General features: G+C 50.1%; 1 protein-coding gene and 1 long non-coding RNA gene across 2 annotated transcripts; both read left to right on the top strand.

Annotated features, from left to right (window-relative positions):
• Positions 1 to 11,894: 11,894 nt before the first annotated feature.
• LOC135392265 (uncharacterized) lies at positions 11,895 to 12,971 on the top strand. Its single transcript, XM_064622982.1, has one exon. The coding sequence runs from the start codon at positions 11,895 to 11,897 to the stop codon at positions 12,969 to 12,971; it is 1,077 nt and encodes a 358-aa protein (XP_064479052.1).
• A 5,920-nt stretch (positions 12,972 to 18,891) lies between these two features.
• LOC135392919 (uncharacterized) lies at positions 18,892 to 20,739 on the top strand. Its single transcript, XR_010422304.1, has 3 exons — positions 18,892 to 18,951; positions 19,142 to 19,344; positions 19,430 to 20,739. It is a non-coding gene; the product is annotated as an uncharacterized LOC135392919 (long non-coding RNA).
• The last annotated feature ends 410 nt before the right edge of the window (positions 20,740 to 21,149 follow it).

Raw genomic sequence — 21,149 nt, 5'->3', positions numbered from 1 at the left:
CCAGCAGAACAAGTCATGCTTAGCAGAAAGCAGGCGGGATAACACCCGGAGCAGTAAACGTGTCGGGGTAATCAGCTTTCATTGTCGCCACTGTGGTATCGCCGGAGCGAAAGAAGCACGCAAGCTGTGCCAACCGAAAGAATGCTTGTTCTCAAGGTTACAGGTTTTTTATATCTACACATTTCAATTCCAAGGTTAGCAACATACACCCAAATATTAGGCCAAACATGACATACTCTTTTACATCATTTACACATTTCAACGAGGAGAAAAGAAAAGATAAATTCACAACAGCTCATAGGTTGATTTAGTCTGCAGTGGGGATACGTAGTAGGAAGCAGTGGAGTGCAGCTGTAGCTTCCACAGTTTCGCCACGAAAACCTCCGCCCCCCTTGACCACGTGATCATCCGTAACGAATCACGACGAAGTAGCCGGAAAACGGTGCCAAAAGCGCGCGCTGGCTGATCGAACTGCGCATGTGCGCTGCGTGCCCTCTCCATACCCTCTCACTCGAATTCTCTCCCCCCCCCCCCCCGTTCCGAGCGCTTCGTCAAGCCATCTGCTAATATTATCGGGAAGCAGAAAATGAAAATCCAGAAGACGAAGGAATTCACATGTTCAAATTTATTGACAAGGTAAACATATAAACAAGAAGCAACATTTTAATTCAAGTGAACCTACACGATTATTACAGAATACTGCAGAATAAATAAAGAACTATAGTGCCGAGCAACAGAAAGCGTGACTATCATATTATACAATCCTTAAGGGAACCTATTCGGTTTGGAGAAAGTATATATTATTGTACACATATGTAGCACATGATGAGTCGCAGAAGCCATCCGCTTCATCCCAGCTCAACTGTAGAATTTTCAGATGACAGGGGCCTCATGCTCGCGGATCGCAGGGCCACGAACAGCTGTCGATGTCTAAATGAAAAGAAAAAGGAACCTGTTAATGATACGGTAAACCCGAGCACAGGCAACGTTAATTGGCTGAATACGCTATGTAAGACATGCTATCGTTACGCGCCTAATGTCGACTAATGAGAAAATTCGAGGAACTTTTCCTTTTCATGCACACCAGTGTATTAAACATCAGACACGTTCAAATAGCGGAACAAAACGCAACAAGTGACGCCACGCAGAATTGCACATCAACCAGATCATGACTGATAACCGGCAGAAAGTGACGTAATACGGGACAAGGCGTACCTCCATGCACACGGTTAGGCGACAGTATTAAAGGAGTACAGAGGGCCATCCAAAAAAAATTCAGATTAAGACATCTGATGAAAGTGTGTGTGTCATTATACCGAATAGCGCGAAAGGTTTTGATGTGTGCAATTTGTTTCCCAGAAAAAAACTCACATAAACATAGCTCCGCGCCTTCACCCTTAACTCGCCACTCCAGCTATAACGAGGATGAGGAGGTATGATGGCACGTCACCGATGACGGCATAAGGAGACTCGTTCTGGTTTGCCGATCAGTGGGGGTCAGCGCATTGTTCCTTTGCCGCCGTAAACCTGTTTTGCCAGTTTTCCCGGAGAATTGGGGATACAAGGAGCGCCCGAAGCATTACCGAGCAAGGAGAAAGGCTTTATCAGAACCCCGAACAGCCGAGTAGCAGACGACAGCGGAGTAGCAGACAACATTTTTCTAGGCCAATCAGCGAGCGTTCTCCTTATAGCGTCAGCGCGAGGTTCCAGGCAGATCACAGGCTGGTACTGCTCTTCACCACCGTTGCGCACGGTCGCTTTTTGCGGCATATTTTAAATTCAGTTTCTGCGATAATTATGACTCTGTGGTGTAAATTACTTCGCATGGTGCATCTTACTGGCAAACTTCACAGTTTTATAAGAAGAAAACTGGGTGTTAAAAATGACTTCTGTGCTACTTTAAACGTCTGATCACTGACATGCATCATACGTTTGTCTGCTTACCTTTAATTCAGGCGTTCTTCCATGGCTCGAACATCTTTCGAAATCCACGAAACGAAATCAGGGGCACGAAGCTGTAGTAGTAATCTATTGTAGCTGAAAACTCACGTGACCTCCGGAGCTGGACCAATGACTGAGGACTAGCCACCCTATTTTTTTTCTTTTTTGATTATGTCGCGAATGACGTAAATGACGTGTCATCCGTTTCTCTTTCACTACTTTCCTCCTCTCTGCTCTGCTTCCCGTCTTCTTTTGTTGTTCCTTTTTTCTTCCATTTGCTATTTTTTTGGGTTCGCGTTCGTCGGAATGCAGTGGGAGTTACAGGAATACGACGGAGCCTTGGTTGTTTTTGTCACATGAAGTATCTTATTGTGCGACATACGGTTATGCATCAAGACGTACACAGCAGTAACGAAAACAACATGACATTAATATGCTCTAGAATTTGCTTGAAAAAGCCTGATAATATCGGACTGCCTCTGGCAAGGACTGCTACAGGGGACTGGAGCTCAGTGGCTGCAAGATGAAAAAAAATTGGTGTCAGATATACAGCTATGCATGTGAAAGTTGCAATGTAAATAGACAGAATAAAGGTGCTATATTGAACGCGAAAAATAAGAACGGTGATAGGGTTGTGAGAAGCTCGCTGCCATGGGGTGTGATCAGCGACCTTAGTACAAAAAATACCTTTTATTGCGCTGCTTCACAATGATATATTCAGCCCGAATAGCCTGACAAACTTGGCTTTGGCACTACCTACAGAACAGCTACTAAGTGAACGCGTCGGACGAAACTTGTCGAGCGAAATCACCGAGAATCAGACTTACAGTACCGTCATTACAGTACGCATACAGTACGACGTGAGCGGGTATTTAATCATACCATTTAGATGATGATGTTTCACGAAAAGAAATATAGTCTACCATCGTATCTGCAAAGCTACGCTGTCTGTCTCGGTCACAGCGTATTCCAATCCCTATTTACGGTAACTGTTAAGCAACTTATTCACAATGCACGAAGTGAATGCGGTGTAAGGCAACAAGCAAAGACAAATGACTTACCTGTCGGCAGTCGTTGACCGGGTATCTGGTACGAGGCGTTCGGACGCTCGCATAGTTTCTACACCAAGAAGCAGAGCAGAAATGTTGCGCAGGCATCTTCCTTGGCAGCTGTGACTGTTCGAGGACACTCATATGATACAGCTTGCGTTTTTAAACAGGAACAATTAGAACTCATAGTACAACCCAACCGCTAAACAACACGAGCCGTCCGAAACGGACGCCGGCGACTCCGTGGACGCCGGTTCCAATCGGCACAGCCGCCGCGCTGTCGCCTGTTTGAGCGCTCGCGAGCAAATTTGAAAACTGCCAATCATCGCTCAGAAAACGAATTCATCCTCATGGGAACCAATCAGTAGTCGCTAGCCACCGGATGTTTCCACGACGTATAATTTATGACGTTTTCTGCCGTCCGATGACGTGAAACGCATGAAGCGCCTAACCTTATCCCGCAAAGGAACTGGCGAGTTTCGGGCCCTTGACGAACTCACCGTTGTCACCGTCAAATCACCGTCTGTCATAGACGCCAGCTACACAACGGTCAGACGAGTGGCGCCTCGGAGAAACGAACACGGGCGAATCCACCGGTTAAATGAGTCTCAGCCAATCATGATCGAGAAAGGTCACGTGGGGGGACCGGAACCAATGAAAAGTAAATAGCCGGAATTTGGCGGGAAATGCCAGCGGCGACACTATTTTCGCCATGGAGGAAGGAAACACAGGAGCGACAGGAGCGGCCCTTCCAACTTTTTGCCATTGGGACGAGCGTGCCGACCTTCGCATTGCATTCTGGGATGCTCCTGTCTACCATGTGACCGCTCACGTGACCCCAAGTGCATGCGCAGGCCAGCTGTCTAAGCAGACGACGGGAGTCGTGATTCTCTTGCAGTTGTGATGAACGCCGCGCGTCCAGTTTTGTTTGTGTGTGTGTTTGGAGGTGTACTCTTGGTTTATCCTTCTACAAGACCGGTCACGGTCTGTAGGACAAGCACGCAGGACTAGAAACATCATCCGTGGCAGCGACGTTTGTGTGACGACGTCGCTATGTTTTGTGTCGTTGTTGCTGAAGTGGTAAAGCATGCCAGTAATCAAACTTTCACAACAGCGGAGGAAATCAAATGAATCTGCAGCTGTAGCACAGCAAACGAACGAATCAAGATGACTCTATCACAGACAGGGGTACGAAGCAACCGATCAAGTGCGTACTTACGAATAAAACGTGATTCCCGTGACCGAGCTGCTTTCTGTTGAACGACAGCCGGAACCGCGGTAAGAACACGGTAACAAAACGTTGTTTCCGCAATGGTACTGACATTTTAAGAGTAAATGACTTTGGAAAAGCACGAAAAGCAGCGCTAGCAACACATCGTTGCTAAACCGAAACTTTAGAGAGGATCACGTGGTGGACAGGAAGTAATGGCGTTTTTGACAGGAGCGACCGCCAGAGGGGTCCCACGGAAATCTGTTCGAAACGGCCGCTCCTGTGTTTCCTTCCTCCATGATTTTCGCGGCGGCGAAACCGGCTTACTGTGCCTCCTCTGGTAGGAAGCACAACTATAATAAACCTAGTGTAGCGACCGGCGGAGCAGGGTGGCTCTGCGGTAGTTCACCATTGAAGACGCGCGCTGCAGGTGTACGGATGGCAGTACGTGTCTACGGCGGCGCGCTTTGTGGAATAACATGGAATGGTAAAAGAAGCCCAGCGACGCTACGAAACACTGCGGCTGTACTAAGGGATCGTGGCGTTGTTCGCTGGATGTTGGCGTGGTTCGTAGAGCGGCAAGGAGCGAAAAGAGCGATCCTATTCTGTTGCCCCATTGGCGCTCACACAAACACAAAACCATGCACAAAAGGCAAAAAGTTCCGTAATGTATTACTTGCAATTAGCATGGGCAGTGCCAGCGGCAAACCAAAGAGTTGGATCATAGTCGGCTGAACACGAGAGAACTGATGTTCTGAGGCTGGAACAACATATAGGGGACAAATACATACACCTGGCTAACCTTTTCAGTGACTTCCTTCTTTCATAGTCGGCTAAGCTTGTCGTGCTTATAGCGAGGTGACGTTTATGCGATGCCGATTTGTTCAGACCCTTAATATAAAAATGTCTCAATGAAAAATGTAGCCCGGTGGTCGCATGGAAGCGAAACGCACCGCCTCCAAAATACTGTCGCCACCGGCGCGCCCGCTCGGGGGATCTCTGATTGGCTGCACATTATATGTGTATATATTTGGATGCTCATTGGTCTCCAAATACTGTCGTCAGTTTCCTTCGCGCCGATTGGGCGAGAGTCATTTGATTGAGGCGCAAGTATCCAAACGGTCGGTCGAACGGAGGAGAAAGAAAAACGCGGAGGAGACATCACGTCTGTCCGGCCACGCGTGTTCTCTCGGACTGCAATCGTTGTGCACGCAGACGCTAGCGGGTAGTTTGAGGGTTTTGAATGCTTTAGATTTAGATTGTGGCGAACGTGAGAACGGAATGGCACATCCACCTGATCATCACAACAGCGGGAAGACGAACATGACAGGGAATCCCTGCACCTCCAAAGGACGCAGAAATCGTCAGAGAGGAAGTCTGCACTCTTTCCGACGTACCGCAGGTGAACGGTAAGACAAGTTTGATTACTTTTTGTGACCGGTACGTTAGCGGCGTTTTATTGTGCAGTGCATTGCCGTAACTTGTACGTTTCTGATATGCCGCTAATCAAATTATGTGTGGTTATGCTAGTTGCCCCTCATGCACGTCGCAGCCGTTCATAGACCGGTCAGAGCCGTATATAGAGAGAGTTTGGCCATCTTTTGATCTTTTGCCGCTTCACGGGCGGAGCTTGTTTTGACGTCAGAGTCGGTGTTGCACCGCCCAAAAAGCCTGAATCCAAGCGAAATCCGCTTATCAGCAAGCAGGTAGGCGCCATCTTGATGCAGTTCACCGGCTGGTCGGCATGTACTTTTGTCGCGCTCAATGTAATCTACCAGAGTCGCCGGCTTATGGCCCACAGGCGCCTGTGAAATGGGGGCTTTGTTACCAAACTGAAAGGATTCAAGGACGAAGGGGTCTCGAAGGACGCGGTACGCACGTGTCTTCCCCCTCGCATCGTGACCAACGCTTTGCATCGACATGGCGTCTGCGACCGGTTGACGACTGGACAACAATTGAGCGCGGCGAGGGAGGTCGTTCAGCCGTGACGTCGCATGACGCGGTTCAAGTTAGGCTCCTCCTAATGGCCAAACTCTCTCTATAAACGGCTCTGAGACCGGTTTCGAAATTCCGCCCTCTAGCGGCGGCGCAGTGCTCCGGCCGCCATGTTGCGGGAGACCGTCCGTATCATGGAGGAAGGAAACACAAGGAGCGGCCCTACCGACCACTGATCTCTATAGTAATAGGCTGGATAGCGGATTGAGGGTGCAACCGTACGGTCACTGGCCGCCATCTTGCGAAGCTCAAAACATTGCCGTCCGCGACTCAGCTGCATATTCTACATGCACCTTTGCGTAGCATGTTTGTGGTGTCATGCCCGCCTGCTGTGGTTATCGGTGTACTGCCCGTACTTGCAAGGCACCGGGGACGACATTTCACAGGTAAGTGACTTAGTTTTACTAATAAATGTGATTTATTAATCCACGAGCGGGGCGACAAAACGTTGCTGTTGAAGCATCTGCGCGGCACTTTGTGACTCGTATCTCAAGATCTAAACGTTAAACTTTAAGCAGTACGTTATCTGGATAGAGTCATTGTGATAGTCCAGACTTCCTGCAGTTCACGGGTATGATTTCCGCACGCAGCAGGCGTTGAAGCGCGCTTGTCAGGTATGGGATCTACGGCTCAGTTTGTTGGTCACGGTATCGACGATTGCTTGCTAGGATCAGCCTTGTCATCCCTGCAGTAACTGATGGCATAAATTGTTCAATGCAGGTTCCCTCACAGCCGCCCACAACATTTAAAAAAGTGTGTGGTGAATGTCAGCGAAAGGACTGGACGCCGTCGAGGACATTGCTGGTCTGCAGCAAACATTTTAAAGACGCTTCGACAGAACGGAGCAAACCGTTCGACTGAGGCCTGACGCTGTGCCCAACAAGTTCAACTTCCCAGAACACCTCCAGAAAAGTAATAATGCATATGTCATATGTTGAGGCCGGATTTATATGCACTAAAAGCTGGTTGAACACACATGCATGAAAAATTCATTTATCTTGCTCAAAATATGCACCTCTAGAAATTCACTTGCATGCATTTAAAACATGCAACAAATTCACTGGGGCAAAATTATCTTACTTTATGCAGTGTACAAAAAAGCATGCAAAGTTGAAAGCATAGATCGAGAAGTTACCCATCAAACTGAACTCCGGAAGTTACCGTGTGAAACTAGTGAAACTACCCATCAAACGGAAGTTACCGTGTGAAAAATGTAACTAAGTTAATAACGAAGTTATTGAGCCCGAAACGTAACTCGCAGTTACGGAGTTACTTAAAAAAAAGAACGAGTTACTTCCAAGTTACTTCGGACACAAAGTAGCACTACACAGGTGCAGCGCGTGTGATCAGTTGAGTTCGACCCTGAGTTGCCTGCGTTGAGTTTTCGTTTATGTCCAACAATGCGAACGCTGTGCATCTTATTCCCTGTGGGCACACAATGGTTCAGCTTCATTTCAATAGCAGCGGTTCTTACTTCCTGAATAGAATACTGTCATTGACTGAACATCACGTTTTATGACATAAAATGCCATTGAAGAACCGGAGAGAAAGCAAGAAAACAAGTGGACGTGAGTGAAAAGCGAATTAAAAGTAACTTGGAACTTAGCTTAAGTTACTTTGGCAAAGTTACCTGAAAAAGAAAAGAGTTCCTCTGTAAGTTACCACCGTGCAAAAGTAGCGAGTTAAGTTATAAGTTACCAAAAAAAGGAACTTAGTTACAGTAATGAATTGCCTCGAACTCTGGTTGAAAGTGTGTATTTGCATGAAAATCTAGCCTCTATGAATCATGTTAAAGAGCTAGCTAAGAGTTTCAAGCGATGGTTGATGATTGGAATCAGTACTGCATGAAGGGCATCTTAAAGCTGCAACTAGTCCTATATATGAAAACACTCCTGAATAATGCATTCATGAGAGAACTGATGTTCTGAGGCTGAAACATTCATATGCAGTTAAAAGCCACTCCATATTGGATAGGACAGTACTAAGTTGGGCAAAAGTATATAAAGAAAAAAGGTATTGCATGAAAATTTTGCCTAACATACCAACTCGTATTAGTGGGACATACAAACACACATGCCACATGTCTCTTTGGTGCGTTCCAGCATGTTTACTTTACTTACAATAATAATAATTGGGTGTTTACGTCGCGAGACAACTGAGACTTTACTTACAGACAATAAATAATTTTTCAACCTCCGAATGTCTACTCTTTATTCTTCCTGCTTAAGTTTGCGACAACATATGTTTGAATGCAGCCGAAATGAAAACAATGTCATCCGTCTGATCAAAGAATTTTCCCAGTGCTACAGCAGTATCGGACTGTACCACCTTGCCAAGGAATATACAGAGAAGGTGACAGGCTTCATCTGCGAAATTGTCAAGGTTGATAATATTCAACAACCGCTCATGCACTCTGCCCACTTACCTGGTTGACTGCTTCAAACTTGCTGTTGCAACTGGACTTGTGATACTTTGATGTTGGAGTTTTCACCACAAGACCTTGCTACTTAGCCTTTTTATGACTTATTCACTCTACCGCTAGTCATTTTGAACTGTCTTTATCGCCATTTACCTCCCCAGTGCACATATTTCTAGTCTATATGCTTTTACCGTCATATAGCCTTTATATCACATACTTAATATCATTCTAGTCATTTGGAAGTGCTTAAGTGCCGTTCGGCATTTCGTGTCATAACTAGTCATATCTAAACTTCCTGTGCAAAGCATAATGTTTATACCCAAGCATACTAAGGTGGTTACATAAACAAACGCGCCAAACATTGCTGAATGCCGAGAGTCAATTCTGAGAATACTGCTCTCTGGCATACCACACCCCCGAGCAGAAAGGAAATGGGAGAAACACGAGAAGCGGCACGGCTGCATACGCTGACAGACGACAAAGGAAACGTAACACAACAAATACAACACCACACAAAACCAGAAATCACATAATCGAAGTTCAAAGTACAAAATTGGAACGACACGACCTCACACGAGTACAAAATAGACATGAAATAACATGTATGTGACGGGATTTCACACAAAAAACGTAAGGAATCCAATCACGAGTGATTTCTGCAGCGATCCGTGGCAAAATTTTAGCGAAGCAGCAAGGGAAGCGCTCACAAACAGCAAAACTTGTCACAGCTTACATGCATTCCAATCGGCTGCAATGGCTCTTTTGAGCACCGCAATATGGCGGCCGGTTGGCGTACCCTTTCCCGCGATATCCTCACCCGTCCGCTATCCAGCCTTTATACATAGAGATCAGTGCTACCGACCACAGGGGTGGCATCCAATGTATTCCTCCGTAGACGAAAGCGTGCTGGGCGAACGCAATGCATCCTGGACAGGTCCTGGTCGCACGTCACAGCAAACGTCAAGGCGCACGTGACCTTAAAGATGGCGGCGCCCGTGATCGGTGGCCAAGCCGTTTGTAAACAATGCGGTTGTTGTTCCTGGACGACGTTTTGGATGTTTTTCGATCACGGTAATTATTTTTATCCGATAATCTTGCAGTAAAACGCGCAGTTTTGCACACAAAGCCTCGTATTGTTGACTTCCAAAGATGTGATGACGACTGCGCGTTAAGACTTACCGAGCCGATACCATGTACTTAAACTAAGGAGAAATGGGCTACCATGTTGCGGAAGAAGCACCGCATAGTTTACGCTAGCAAAATACGGTAATCTCTTGGTGTTATGACGGCGAAAATATGTCCGTAAGCGGCACAATGACCTGTCAGTGAAAGTCACATGACCTGAAAGTGACGTTTTCTATGACGTGCGACCAGGACAAGATGGCAGTTTTGCCAAAAGCACCCGCTTGAGGGTAGTTACAACAATGGCGGGTTTGTGTCACCCCTGTGCTACCGACAGTTTTCTATCGGGGCGAGCGTAGCCTGCTTCGCATTGCATTCTGGGATACTCCTGTCTACCACGTGACCGCTCACGTGACCCTCCAGACAGCATGGCGCCACCCGAGCAGACGACGCGAGCTGTAGTACTGTCACAGTTCAGATAGCAGTATTACGTTGAACGCGTGCTTGCACTTTATTTCAGTATGTTAGACGTTTACCCTTCTACCACCAACGCTTACTCTTCGTTACTCAACGTTTACTCTTCTTGGACCAGTCACAGTGTGCAGAACGCAAAAGGAGTACGCGGGACGGGAAACATCACGTGTGGCAACGGTGACTTCCAACGTATGTACTCAGAACAGGATTAATCAGATTTGTACAACAACAGAGGATATGAAATGAATCTGCGGCACAGTGTCAGGTCCGAAACGAGCAATTGAAGATGACTCGAACAGACACAGGCGACTAAAACAACTGACCGTGTACTTACGAACAAAACGTGTTCCCGTGACAGAGCTGCTTTCAGTTCAACGAGAGCCGCAGCCGGGAGAGGAACACATTACCATACGTCGTTTCTACGACTGTGCTCACATTTTCACAATCAATTACTTTCGAAAAGCAAAATCATACGGAGAGCAGTGCGAGAAACAAAGCCTTGCAAAACCGAAACTCTAGAGGGGATCACGTGGTGGACAGGACGTAATGGCGATTTTGACTCGAGCGACCGCTAGAGGGTGGCTACGCTAGTCTGGCGCGAAGAGCCGCTCTTTGTGTTTCCTTCCTCCATGGTCTGTATGGCATTGCACGTCTGTCTGTCCGTACGGCGTTGTTGTTAACCTCTGTTTCGACGCTGACATCTCCTGCTGATTCTTTTTATCTCATGGAGCGTGATGTCACAACCATTTCCCATCACCGGTTGGGTGAAGGACCTTTCCAAGCTGCCGAAGCTCTCGGAGGAAAGCATTACGTCCTTCAGCCCATCGGAACGAAATGTGCGAAGGAGTTATAACTTTTACGTAGACCAGTACGTAGTCACTTCATCAATTCAAGCCAACTATTCAAGGTGAGCATAGACTCCAGTTAAGTTCTTATTCATGCGGCTTTGCACAACTCAAGCAAACGTTTTCTGACACAGTGTTGAAGTAGCATTTCTACGCGCACCTCAACGCTGATCTTTTCATTCTTGTCATATGAGCGTAAGAAAGGCTTAAATAAGAGTTCCGTGCTCAGTGATCCTGTCTTGAAGAACGCTCTATTAAACGTAATTTTTTTTTTTGCAGTACTTGAGTTACGAACAGGCGCTGCGTCAAAAGTGGCACCTGTATTTCACCCAAGTAGCAGAAAAGCGCCAGTTTTCCTTCAGTCGCTTGTTTTTGGAAGGACTGAGTTTCCAAAACCACAAAAAAAAAAAAAAAAGAAATACCATACACAACGTAATGTTAATTTGAGGTGAACATTATATCCTTTGCTATTTGTGGCAATGCAGTTAAGGGTGAACAAATTTGTTTATACACTCATTTATTTGCAGGCCAGGCGTATGCTTCATCAAAGGGTTATGCTACAAAAGCAAGAAGACAGAAAATCCCTACTCTACTGTCGTATATGTACAATAGACATTGTCGGTAGACAGTAGAAGAAGTCGGGGACTAGCGCGAGCTGGTGAATGCTGATGACGTCATTAAATGTTCTGCTGTTCTACGGGCTGGTCGTGTCGTTCACTTTTGTCCTCAGATCAGCACACGCCGGACCACGACATGGTGGCAGCGGTCAGTGGCTACTGATCCCACGTCTCAGCCTACAATACTGCCGCGACTGGCTGGTGCAGCGCTTCTGCATACCCATGTCGAACGACGAGCCACCTCGGGGAACTTCTACCACGTCGACGGTACCGCACACTTCCTCCTCCTTCAACCCCTTCGCGATCGAACTCCCCGAGCGGTTCGACTTCCGCCATCCCGAGAGTTGGAAACTGTGGATTGTGAGATGGGAGCGGTACCGCGTCATATCGGGCCTCCAGAGGCAGGATGCCGACACGCAAATCAATACATTTCTGTACGCCATGGGAAGCGGAGCGGAGGACGTCCTGGTCTCTCTACGACTCGACGATGAGGAAGCGAAGGACTACAACAAGCTGAAGTCGCGTTTCGAGAAGCACTTCATTCCGAGGCGCAACGTCATTTTCGAACGCGCGCGCTTCAACCAGCGCAGCCAGTCAGAGCATGAGGCCGTCGAGGAATTCGTGACGGATCTACATCGTCTGGCAGAGAGCTGCGACATCGGATCCCTGAAGGACGAACTTATCCGAGACCGGTTAGTCGTCGGACTCCGGGACAAGAATTTTAGCGAGAAACTTCAGTTGGACGCTAATCTGACTTTAGAGAAAGCAGTCAACACGGCTCGCCAGTCGGAAACGGTGAAGGGCGAACAGCCTGTTGTTCGGGGAAACGATCTGTCTTCCTCGACACCCACGCCTGCGCTTGACGCGGTAACTCAACATCCCTGCCAGCGAACCAACAACTCTCGACTGACTCGCCGGCCCACCCCTCGTCACTCAGCTGGGCAAAGCGTTCAGCAACGGAGCGCCTGCCGATGGTGTGGGTCAGCGCAGCCACACGAAAGAGCACAGTGTCCGCAACAAGGGAAGCAGTGCAACCTTTGCCAGAAGCTTGGACATTTCGCAACGGTCTGCCAGTCGCGCAAGGCCAACGAGCCAGGGAAACAGCCCCGCGCAAAGCGTCCTGGCCCCTCTCGGGGACCAACTCCTAAGACCGTCTTGGAGGAAGTCTTCTTAGGCACGACCAGCAACAAGTCACCCACCAATGATCCCTGGTTTATCACAGCTCGGGTCCAGGAAACCGACATCCGGTTTGAAGTGGACACAGGCGCGGATGTGACTGAGATGACGACCACGGCATAGGGAGCAACACAGCTGCGCGGCAGAGCCGCATCGTCTGGATATATGGCCGGGCTTGCCACATTTGAAACATCGGCCGGTACGAAAGATGCGGTTCCTCTTCTCCGCCGGTGGGACGCTGGCCGAACAGGACTCCAGGCGATGCTCGGTCGAAAAACATAACGGGCATAAAACCTGCGATGCTCCGGAGTGGTTTTCTGCGTCTAGTCGTGTGGCGGACAAAGCAGACGCGCTTGCTGGTCGCAGAGGAACGGATCTGCACGGACTGGTGAGTCTGCGAGGCACGCGGGACGCCTTATCGTGACTTAGGGCTACCCTCTCTCGCGTTTCAACTTGCACCTTCAGAAAAGAAAGCAGGTCGTCGATCTCCTCGGTGGTTCCGTCGCCGTCTTCACGACGTTGAAGACTGGTTTCTGTCCTCCGTTGTTGGCGAAAAGAGACGCAGAGTTTCTCGGGGAGGCATCGCACCAGCACCCGATACAAGATGACCGCGTACTCCTCCCGACCGATGCCCAATGCGTCAAGAGCAGCAACGCGCATCGTTACTTCATCGTAGAGGTGTCTCAGCTGCTCGACATGCTGCGCGGTCGGAATGGGGCGCAGCTCCAAGAGCCGATCGATGGGCTCAGCACCAAACAAGTCAGATCTCCCGAATCTGTCCTTGAGTATCTTGATGGCAGACGGATAGGTATCGCCGCTGATGCGAAGCCCCTCAACCGCCGTTTTGCAGCGTCGGTAAGGCAGGTGGCTAGGTATTTAAACTTCTCCACGGGTGACAAGGCTTCGTTCGAATGGATAGTGACATCAAAGTGCTCCCAGAACTGGTGCCATTCTGAGAGCTTCCCGGAAAACGACGGGATCTGAAGCTTCGGAAGCTGGACAGTGCGGAGGTGTCCTGCAGAAGACTGCGAGCGATCGGGCATCACATTCTGGCGCGGCGTCAGAAACAGTCGTGCACGAGAGATGGCTTCTTCAATGCCCTCTTCATATTCCGTGGCGGCGGAGACCTCTGCCTCCATAGCGTCTTCGGGAGTTTCGTCCAAGATGCTCCGGTCCAAGTCGGAGAGCACTGGAAGCTCGGAAATGAGGTAGTCCATTGCGACTTGAACATCAGCGGCGGAGGGCTGAGGTCGAGCCAAAAGCTCGGTCAGGCGAGACTTAGTTCGGGTGAGACCGCTGGGCGAACTCCGGCACGAGCGCGACGTAGGCGGTCTATACTGACGTGTATAGACGACGTACGGATGTAGACGGGCTTCAACGGGGTCCGGCTCCAACCTTGGAAGTTCCTGGTAAGGTGGGGTGCTTCCCGGGTTTCGGCACCAAAGCCACATCTCCCCTAAAACCGTTGTGTCAACCTTAACCACGAACGTCTGTCCGCGAAGATCCGGAGTCGCCCACCCGCAGACGGCAACTGTATGGGCATCGGGACCTGCAGGGAAAAAGCAGATCCGGGCTCTGCTTGACACGGGGAGCCAGCGGACGTTCATCCGCCGTGACCTTTTAAGAGACCTTCGTTGCGAGATTGACGGGGAAGAGGAGATGTCTATCTGCTCTTTCGCGTCAAGCCATCATCCGAAGTCATTCCGCTGTGAGCGTGTCCGGGACCGCCTGCACGCGTTGTCAAATGTTTCATCCTTCGTCGACGTCGAGGCTCTCGGCATGGAAGACGTGTGCAAAGTGTTTGCGCCACCCCTGGATGAGACAACCACTCGAGCTATGTGGCAGCATGGGCTGGACTTAGCGGACACGAGTTGCACGAATGAGATAGGAGTTCTTATAGGTTCCGACCACTATTGGAAAGCTGTCACCGGTCGAGTGGAGCGTCTGTCAGACACCCTGACAGCAGTGGAGACTGTCTTCGGGTGGGTCGTGCAGGGGGTAGAGCGGCAGTCCCAAGACGTAACCGCCTGCACGATTTCCGTGGGCTCCGTATCCTGTGACTGCGACCACTTTGATCTTCTGGATCCATCGGAGACGTGGAGGTTAGACTCTTTAGGAATTGCTGACCCCGATTCGGACCCAAAGGCCGACATTGCCCTGGCCCTTTTTTCCGCCCTTCTTGACAAATCTGGTGGACGCTACGTTGTTCCGTTGATGGTGAACGGCCCCCAGACTGCCCCCAGAGGCCAACAATCGCGAGACTGCGAAGCAGCGGCTCCTTTCTCAACTTCGGCGTTTTCGTTCTGCACCTGCGCGTTCGTCCGCGCATGCTTTGTGCGCCTACCGAATGGATCATCCGTTCAGCGTCTTTCCCGGCTGGAAGTTGACGTCCAGCCAACCCCCGCCGGGGATGGTGTTAGGGATTGAGCGGAAGCGACGACGAAGAGAGCATGGGGGCATGGGACGGGGGAGAACGGGTCACGCTCGGGGCAGTTAGATGTTAGATACGGGCTAGTAAAGACGGTCGCAACCCTGAAGTCTGCTGCTTTTCGTAACAGTGACAGCTATACCAGCATCAGCTCTGCCGCCCAAGGATCTGTCGTGCGTGACACGGCCTACTAAGGTGCTATACGGGCCGGGAAGGTCGAAGCTCGACACAGTGGGACAGCTCAAAGTCGACATAACATGGAATGGACGGACAACCCGTCAGGACGTTTTCGTAGTCCGACCCCTACAGCATGCGTTTCTCGGACGTCCGGCCATCCAGTCACTCAACGTACTCCCGCAAATACTGGCAGTGGAAGAAAGCTCTACAAGCGACCCGATTGCATCCAAGTACAAGAAGTTGTTCGGACCGTTAGGCCATATGAATACGGCATACGACATCAAGCTAGTCGCAGGTGCAAAGCCACACGCAGTGAATTATCCCCGGCAGGTGCCCATCCCACTGTTGCCCAGCGTGCAAGCAGAATTAAAGCGGATGGAGGGTCTCGGCGTTATCCACCGAATCGACCCCCCTACAGCTTGGTGTGCGCCGATGGTCGTAGCAAAGAAGGAGGATGGGAAACTGCGCATCTGCGTAGGCTACGCAGAACTGAACAAACAAGTCATGCGCGAGAGGCTTATCATGCCAACGGTGGAGGAGAATTTATGCCATATCAGCGGCGCCAAGCTCTTCAGCAAGCTTGACGCAAACGCAGGGTATTGGCAGGTGCCTCTGTCCCCCGCCAGCTCCGAGATGACCACGTTCATCACGCCGTTCGGGGGATACAGGTTTCTGCGACTGCCGTTCGGAATCTCCACAGCGCCCGAATTTTTCCAGAGGGAGATTCTACGCATCTTGGAAGGCTTGGAAGGCACGTCTTGTCATATGGACGACATTCTCATCTACGGCAAAGACCAAGCCGAACACGATCAGCGCCTGGAAGCCGTGCTGAAGACGCTAGCCAAAGCGGGTGTGACACTCAACGCACAAAAGTGCCAGTTTCGGAAAACCAGGATAGAGTTCCTTGGCCACATCCTGGATGCCGAGGGTATATCCGCGGTCTCTGCGAAAACAGAGGCAGTTCGTCGTCTGCCACCGCCGAGAAATGTAGCGGAGCTACGATAATTTTTCGGCATGGTGAACCACCTCATGAAGTTCCTACCTGGGCTAGCGGAGAAGACCAAGCCATTACGTGACCTTCTGTCGCAGGACGCGGCGTGGCTGTGGAGCCCTCGACAACAACAAGCGTTTGAGAGCATTAAGGATGACCTCACAAGAACGCTGGTCCTCGCCTTTTACTCGCCGGAACGGCCAATCACGCTATCTGTCGAAGCGTCGTCCTATGGTCTCGGCGCAGTACTGCCGCAGGAAGAGACAGACGGACATCGGCGTCCAGTCGTATACGCATCACGGGCATTGAGCGAGACAGAACAGCGCTACGCCCAAGTGGAAAAAGGAGCACTTGCAATCGTCTGGGCATACTACAAATTTCGCATGTACGTCTTGTAGCTGCAGTTTCACGTCGAGACGGACCACAAGCCGCTGGTGCCGATCTTCTCGGCGAAGAGGTTGGACGAGCTGACCCCTCGCCTCCAGCGCTTGCGGCTCCGTACGTTGGAGTACGACTTCACCATCACGCACGTACCGGGGAAGCAGCTTTTCACAGCCGACGTACTCTCCAGAAACCCCTTGACGACCAACTGGGCCGAGGACTTTACTCTCGCAAGGGAAGTCAAAGAATACGAGGCTCTCGCTCTCGATCTACGGCCTGCTTCGTCCGACATGCTGACACGCATAAGGGAATCGCTACCGCAAGACGCAACACTCAGCCTCGTGATGGAGTACTGCAGCACGCAGTGGCCGTCAGTAAACGTCCTCACCGAAGAGTGCCGAAAATACGTCACCGTGGCCGATGAACTGGCACTGATCGACGGCCTCCTGCTGAGAGGAACTCGGCTTGTCATTCCGGCAGCGCTTCGACACGAGGTGATGACCCATCTGCACACCGGCCATCAAGGCATTACGAGGTGCCGGGCAAGAGCTAGGGGAGCTGCATGGTGGCCGTGCATCAGTCAGCACCTTCATGACTTCATCAAGAGGTGTCCCATCTGCCAGATGCACAGAAAGCCCACAACAGAACCCTTGCTTCAAACGCCTCTACCAGAACGGCCGTGGCAGGTGATTTGCATGGATATATACCACGAAAATCGACAGAACTACCTCGTAGTCGTAGACTACTTCTCAAGTTTTTCGAGATCTCACACCTCAGAACGATCACATCGCCGGGCTTGATTGCAGAGCTCAGACCTATGTTCGCTCGCTACGGCATGCCAGAAGTGGTACGCTCAGACAATGAGCCCCAGTTTGCATCATCCGAATTTCGACGGTTCCTGGCAGCGTGCGGTAGTACGCACATGGTACAAACGGGAGCAAGCCGTTCGTGCGGCTTCCAATAACAGGCGACGCCGGACCAAGGAGCGCCCGGAGCTACGTAGCAACACGGCAGTGCGGATCTTCGCAGGGGCAGCAGCGCACGGAACTGTCTGCACTCAAGGACCAACGCCAAGGTCGTATATGGTCCAGACTTCGTCTGGGGAAACCAGACGGACGAAACAACATCTTCAGGAGGGGGCGATGGCACAGCCGACGACGTTGAAGCCACCGGTACCGCATCAGAAAAGTATAGGTACCACGCGGTACAGTCGAACTGTGAAGCAGCCTGATCGCTACGGCAACTAGCGGGGGGGTGTTGGGGGGTGCAGTGTTTTGTGTTATAGGGAAACATGGTGTGTCACCTGAAATGAACACATGGGTTTGCTGTGCTAAAAGGGGAGATGTCGTATATGTACAATAGACGACGACAACGATACTCGCTCGTTGTCGGGGACTAGCGCGAGCTGGTGAATGCTGGTAACGTCATTAAATGTTCTGCTGTTCTACGGGCTGGTCGTCTCCTTCACTTCTGTCCTCAGATCAGCACACGCCGGACCACGACACTCTACGCTGCTGTGCTTACACGAAAGTGCAGCCGTGCAGGATGGTGCCTGCGACTGCCCTGCTGGACGACAAGTTTGCAACCACCAAGCAGCTGTGCTAAGCACTGTCCTCCTACGTCAACAGTGCGGATTCAAAGAGGCCCCTCCAGAACTGTCATGCATCGACCTTCCACAGCAATGGAGGACACCTTGTGGCAGCAGGATTCCGGGGACATCGGTGCAGTCTGTAGACTGGCGCAGTGTCTGAGAAGGAGGACTGGATGAACCAGTGCGAATTTACGATGCACGGAAAAAGCCGAGAACGTGCCTTGAACAGGAGCTAGCGGCTAAGAGGCTGGGCAACACCATCCAAGAAATCAACAGCAGTAACCCATTCCTTCATACGCTACTACATCTTGGACCACAGGAACCTAAAAGCACACGACTTGGCACGGCTTTCGCAAGCTCCCCACTTTCGTACCATCAGGCCCTGCTACCCTTCGGATTGGCTTCCTGTGTCTCGAAGAATTTTTTGAAGCCTTCCCAAACCAGCTTTCTACTGCAAGAGTTTTCCTTCTTCTCGGGCTTGTCACCCTGCACCATATCTGGTTCATTTCCAGAAAACCAACTGGAAGTTTTGAAGGTAATACATTACCACTATTTTCAGGAAATCCCAACACCTGCGCACTCACATGAAACATTGTTTGCCCCAAATTGACGTATAGGATGCATAATTGTGAACTGCATGGCTTATGATGACACAGTCTGCCCTTCATAACAGCATGGCGTCCGTAAATATAAATCAAATCAATACAACCCGTTTTCATTCACAGTGGCTGTGTGTCAGGAGCTCTGCGGTTCGTAAAATTGAGAGGAACACATGACAGCAGAGGAACAGTTCGACCTGGCTGAAGGGGAGGACCGCACGCTTGACAGCCTCCAACTTTGGTGCTGTCATAAAGCGTGCCACTTGGACAAAGAAGGGTGTCGGCAACCTGGTAAAAAGCAGGGACCTATCAAGGGTGAAAGCTGTAAAGTATGTATATATGGATTTAACCATGATTCCTGGAGGCTACTTGCATTGAGCAACCCTACTCACAATGAGTCCTGCACACCCTCAGGTCAGGCCTCCAGACAGTCAGTCCTGCACACCCTCAGACATGGAGTTACAGTTAGTCCGTGCGGCCTTCTGGTTCCGCCCTCGTGTCCCTGGCTAGGAGCATCTCCAGATGGCATTATTTTTTACCCAAAGGAAGACCCTCCTCACGGAGTCCTGGAAATTAAATGCCCCTATTCTCTCCGCAATGCCAGCCTGGACGAACTCTCAGAGGAAAGCTTTTTCTCAGTAAGGGCGGTAGAGGATACGGCAGCTGAGTGAGAGGATGGTGAAAATGTGCCGCTTTCAAGCAGAACCAGGAAGCCAGTGCTCAACAGGGAACACGAGTATTACTATCAGGTGCTTGGACAAATGGCGTTATCAGGGTTACAATGGGCCGACTTTGTTGTTTACTCGAGGGATTTTATACTTATCGAGAGAATACCCTTTTCAATGTGTGATTGGGAACGTGTGGAGCGCAAGCTCACCCAATTCTATTTTGAGACACTGCTGCACTTGACATATCACCAGCCAACATCACATTACTCTGCATTTCGAATAATAGGAGCTTGAAAGTTAGTTAAAATTACGCAAACAGTCCATATCTGGTTGATCACGGGACCTAAGGAGAGCGGAATAGCACGGTCAAAAATATGGAATGACTTTACACGCTGAATCTTTCGTTCCACATGTATCCTTAACAGCTCCGCTGCTGTTCCGAAAGTATGAAGACGTTGTGATATTCAGAACCGTGGTCCCAACTTCATTCATAAACGCACATTGCTTTCCAAATTTCCATACTCCTTCGTGAGAAATTTGAGAAAAACTACCGGGCGGCGGTTCCACTTGTGACGTCATACTTGGAACTGCGCGGATTGGGTAGCCACACCTAGCCAGCTCTGCCCGGCAACCAGTTTGTGTTTACACTCCGTCATGGCCGCTGTATCGTGCTGAAATAGCTGTCACGAGCTATCGGGGACCACCGCACCGTTTTATCATGTTTCTTATAAGGAATACTTCGTCTTCGAGCACGTTCTCGTTCTCAATAGCTTTGGTGGTGCTTTCTGCACGCGCAGCAAGTCCGCGCATAGTGCGCTGCCAAAGCTATTGAGAATGCAAAAGTGTACGTCACACGTTAGGTGTTAGGTCTTGTTGGTAGCATGAAGCACAGTGCGGGCACAGAATGTCCGCTCACGACGGCCGTCGTTGCACAACGAGGCCATCCTGTAAGGCTTGTTAAAGAAGACCGGCAAAACTATCTTTGAGGCTATTAACGACAGCAATTATCACGGAACACACCCAAAACATTCACCTTCGCCCATAGATCTCCGCCATCGCATCGACGATTTGGCGTTAGCCAAGCCACGAGCGCGGCTAAGCCAGGACGAAGCCGGGATTGGTCAGGGTTTGCCGACCACAGGACCGCCGTGCCAGGGAAATTTAAAAATTTTTTTCTTGAAAACTACAAACAAATGGGTGAAAATTTTTCACATGTATGCCCCCTGTGCAGAAACGAACGCACAGCCCAAGCATGGCTCCATTCTGTCGCAGTCGAAAATCGGCGGAGCTGAGCTTGAATGATGCTATGTCCTGAGTTTCGAGCACTTCAACTTCAGAAAGCTGGCCCTGTCGAAGGAAAGGTGGAACGTTCAAGTGGACGTTCCTTGGTTCCAGGAGGTCTGCTATTTTGAAGCCTTTGTCGGCCATCACCGAGTCGTTTTCAGCGAAATCCATCTGCAGGAACC

This window comes from Ornithodoros turicata, chromosome 4 (assembly GCF_037126465.1).
Source record: "Ornithodoros turicata isolate Travis chromosome 4, ASM3712646v1, whole genome shotgun sequence".
Taxonomy (NCBI): Eukaryota; Metazoa; Arthropoda; class Arachnida; order Ixodida; family Argasidae; genus Ornithodoros; species Ornithodoros turicata.
The sequence above is the reverse complement of the archived record's forward strand: the minus strand, read 5'-3'. Positions and strand labels throughout refer to the sequence as shown.

Excerpts from the sequence above, each read along its gene's own strand:
- LOC135392265 (XM_064622982.1), top strand. The coding sequence starts at position 11,895 with ATGTCGAACGACGAGCCACCTCGGGGAACTTCTACCACGTCGACGGTA.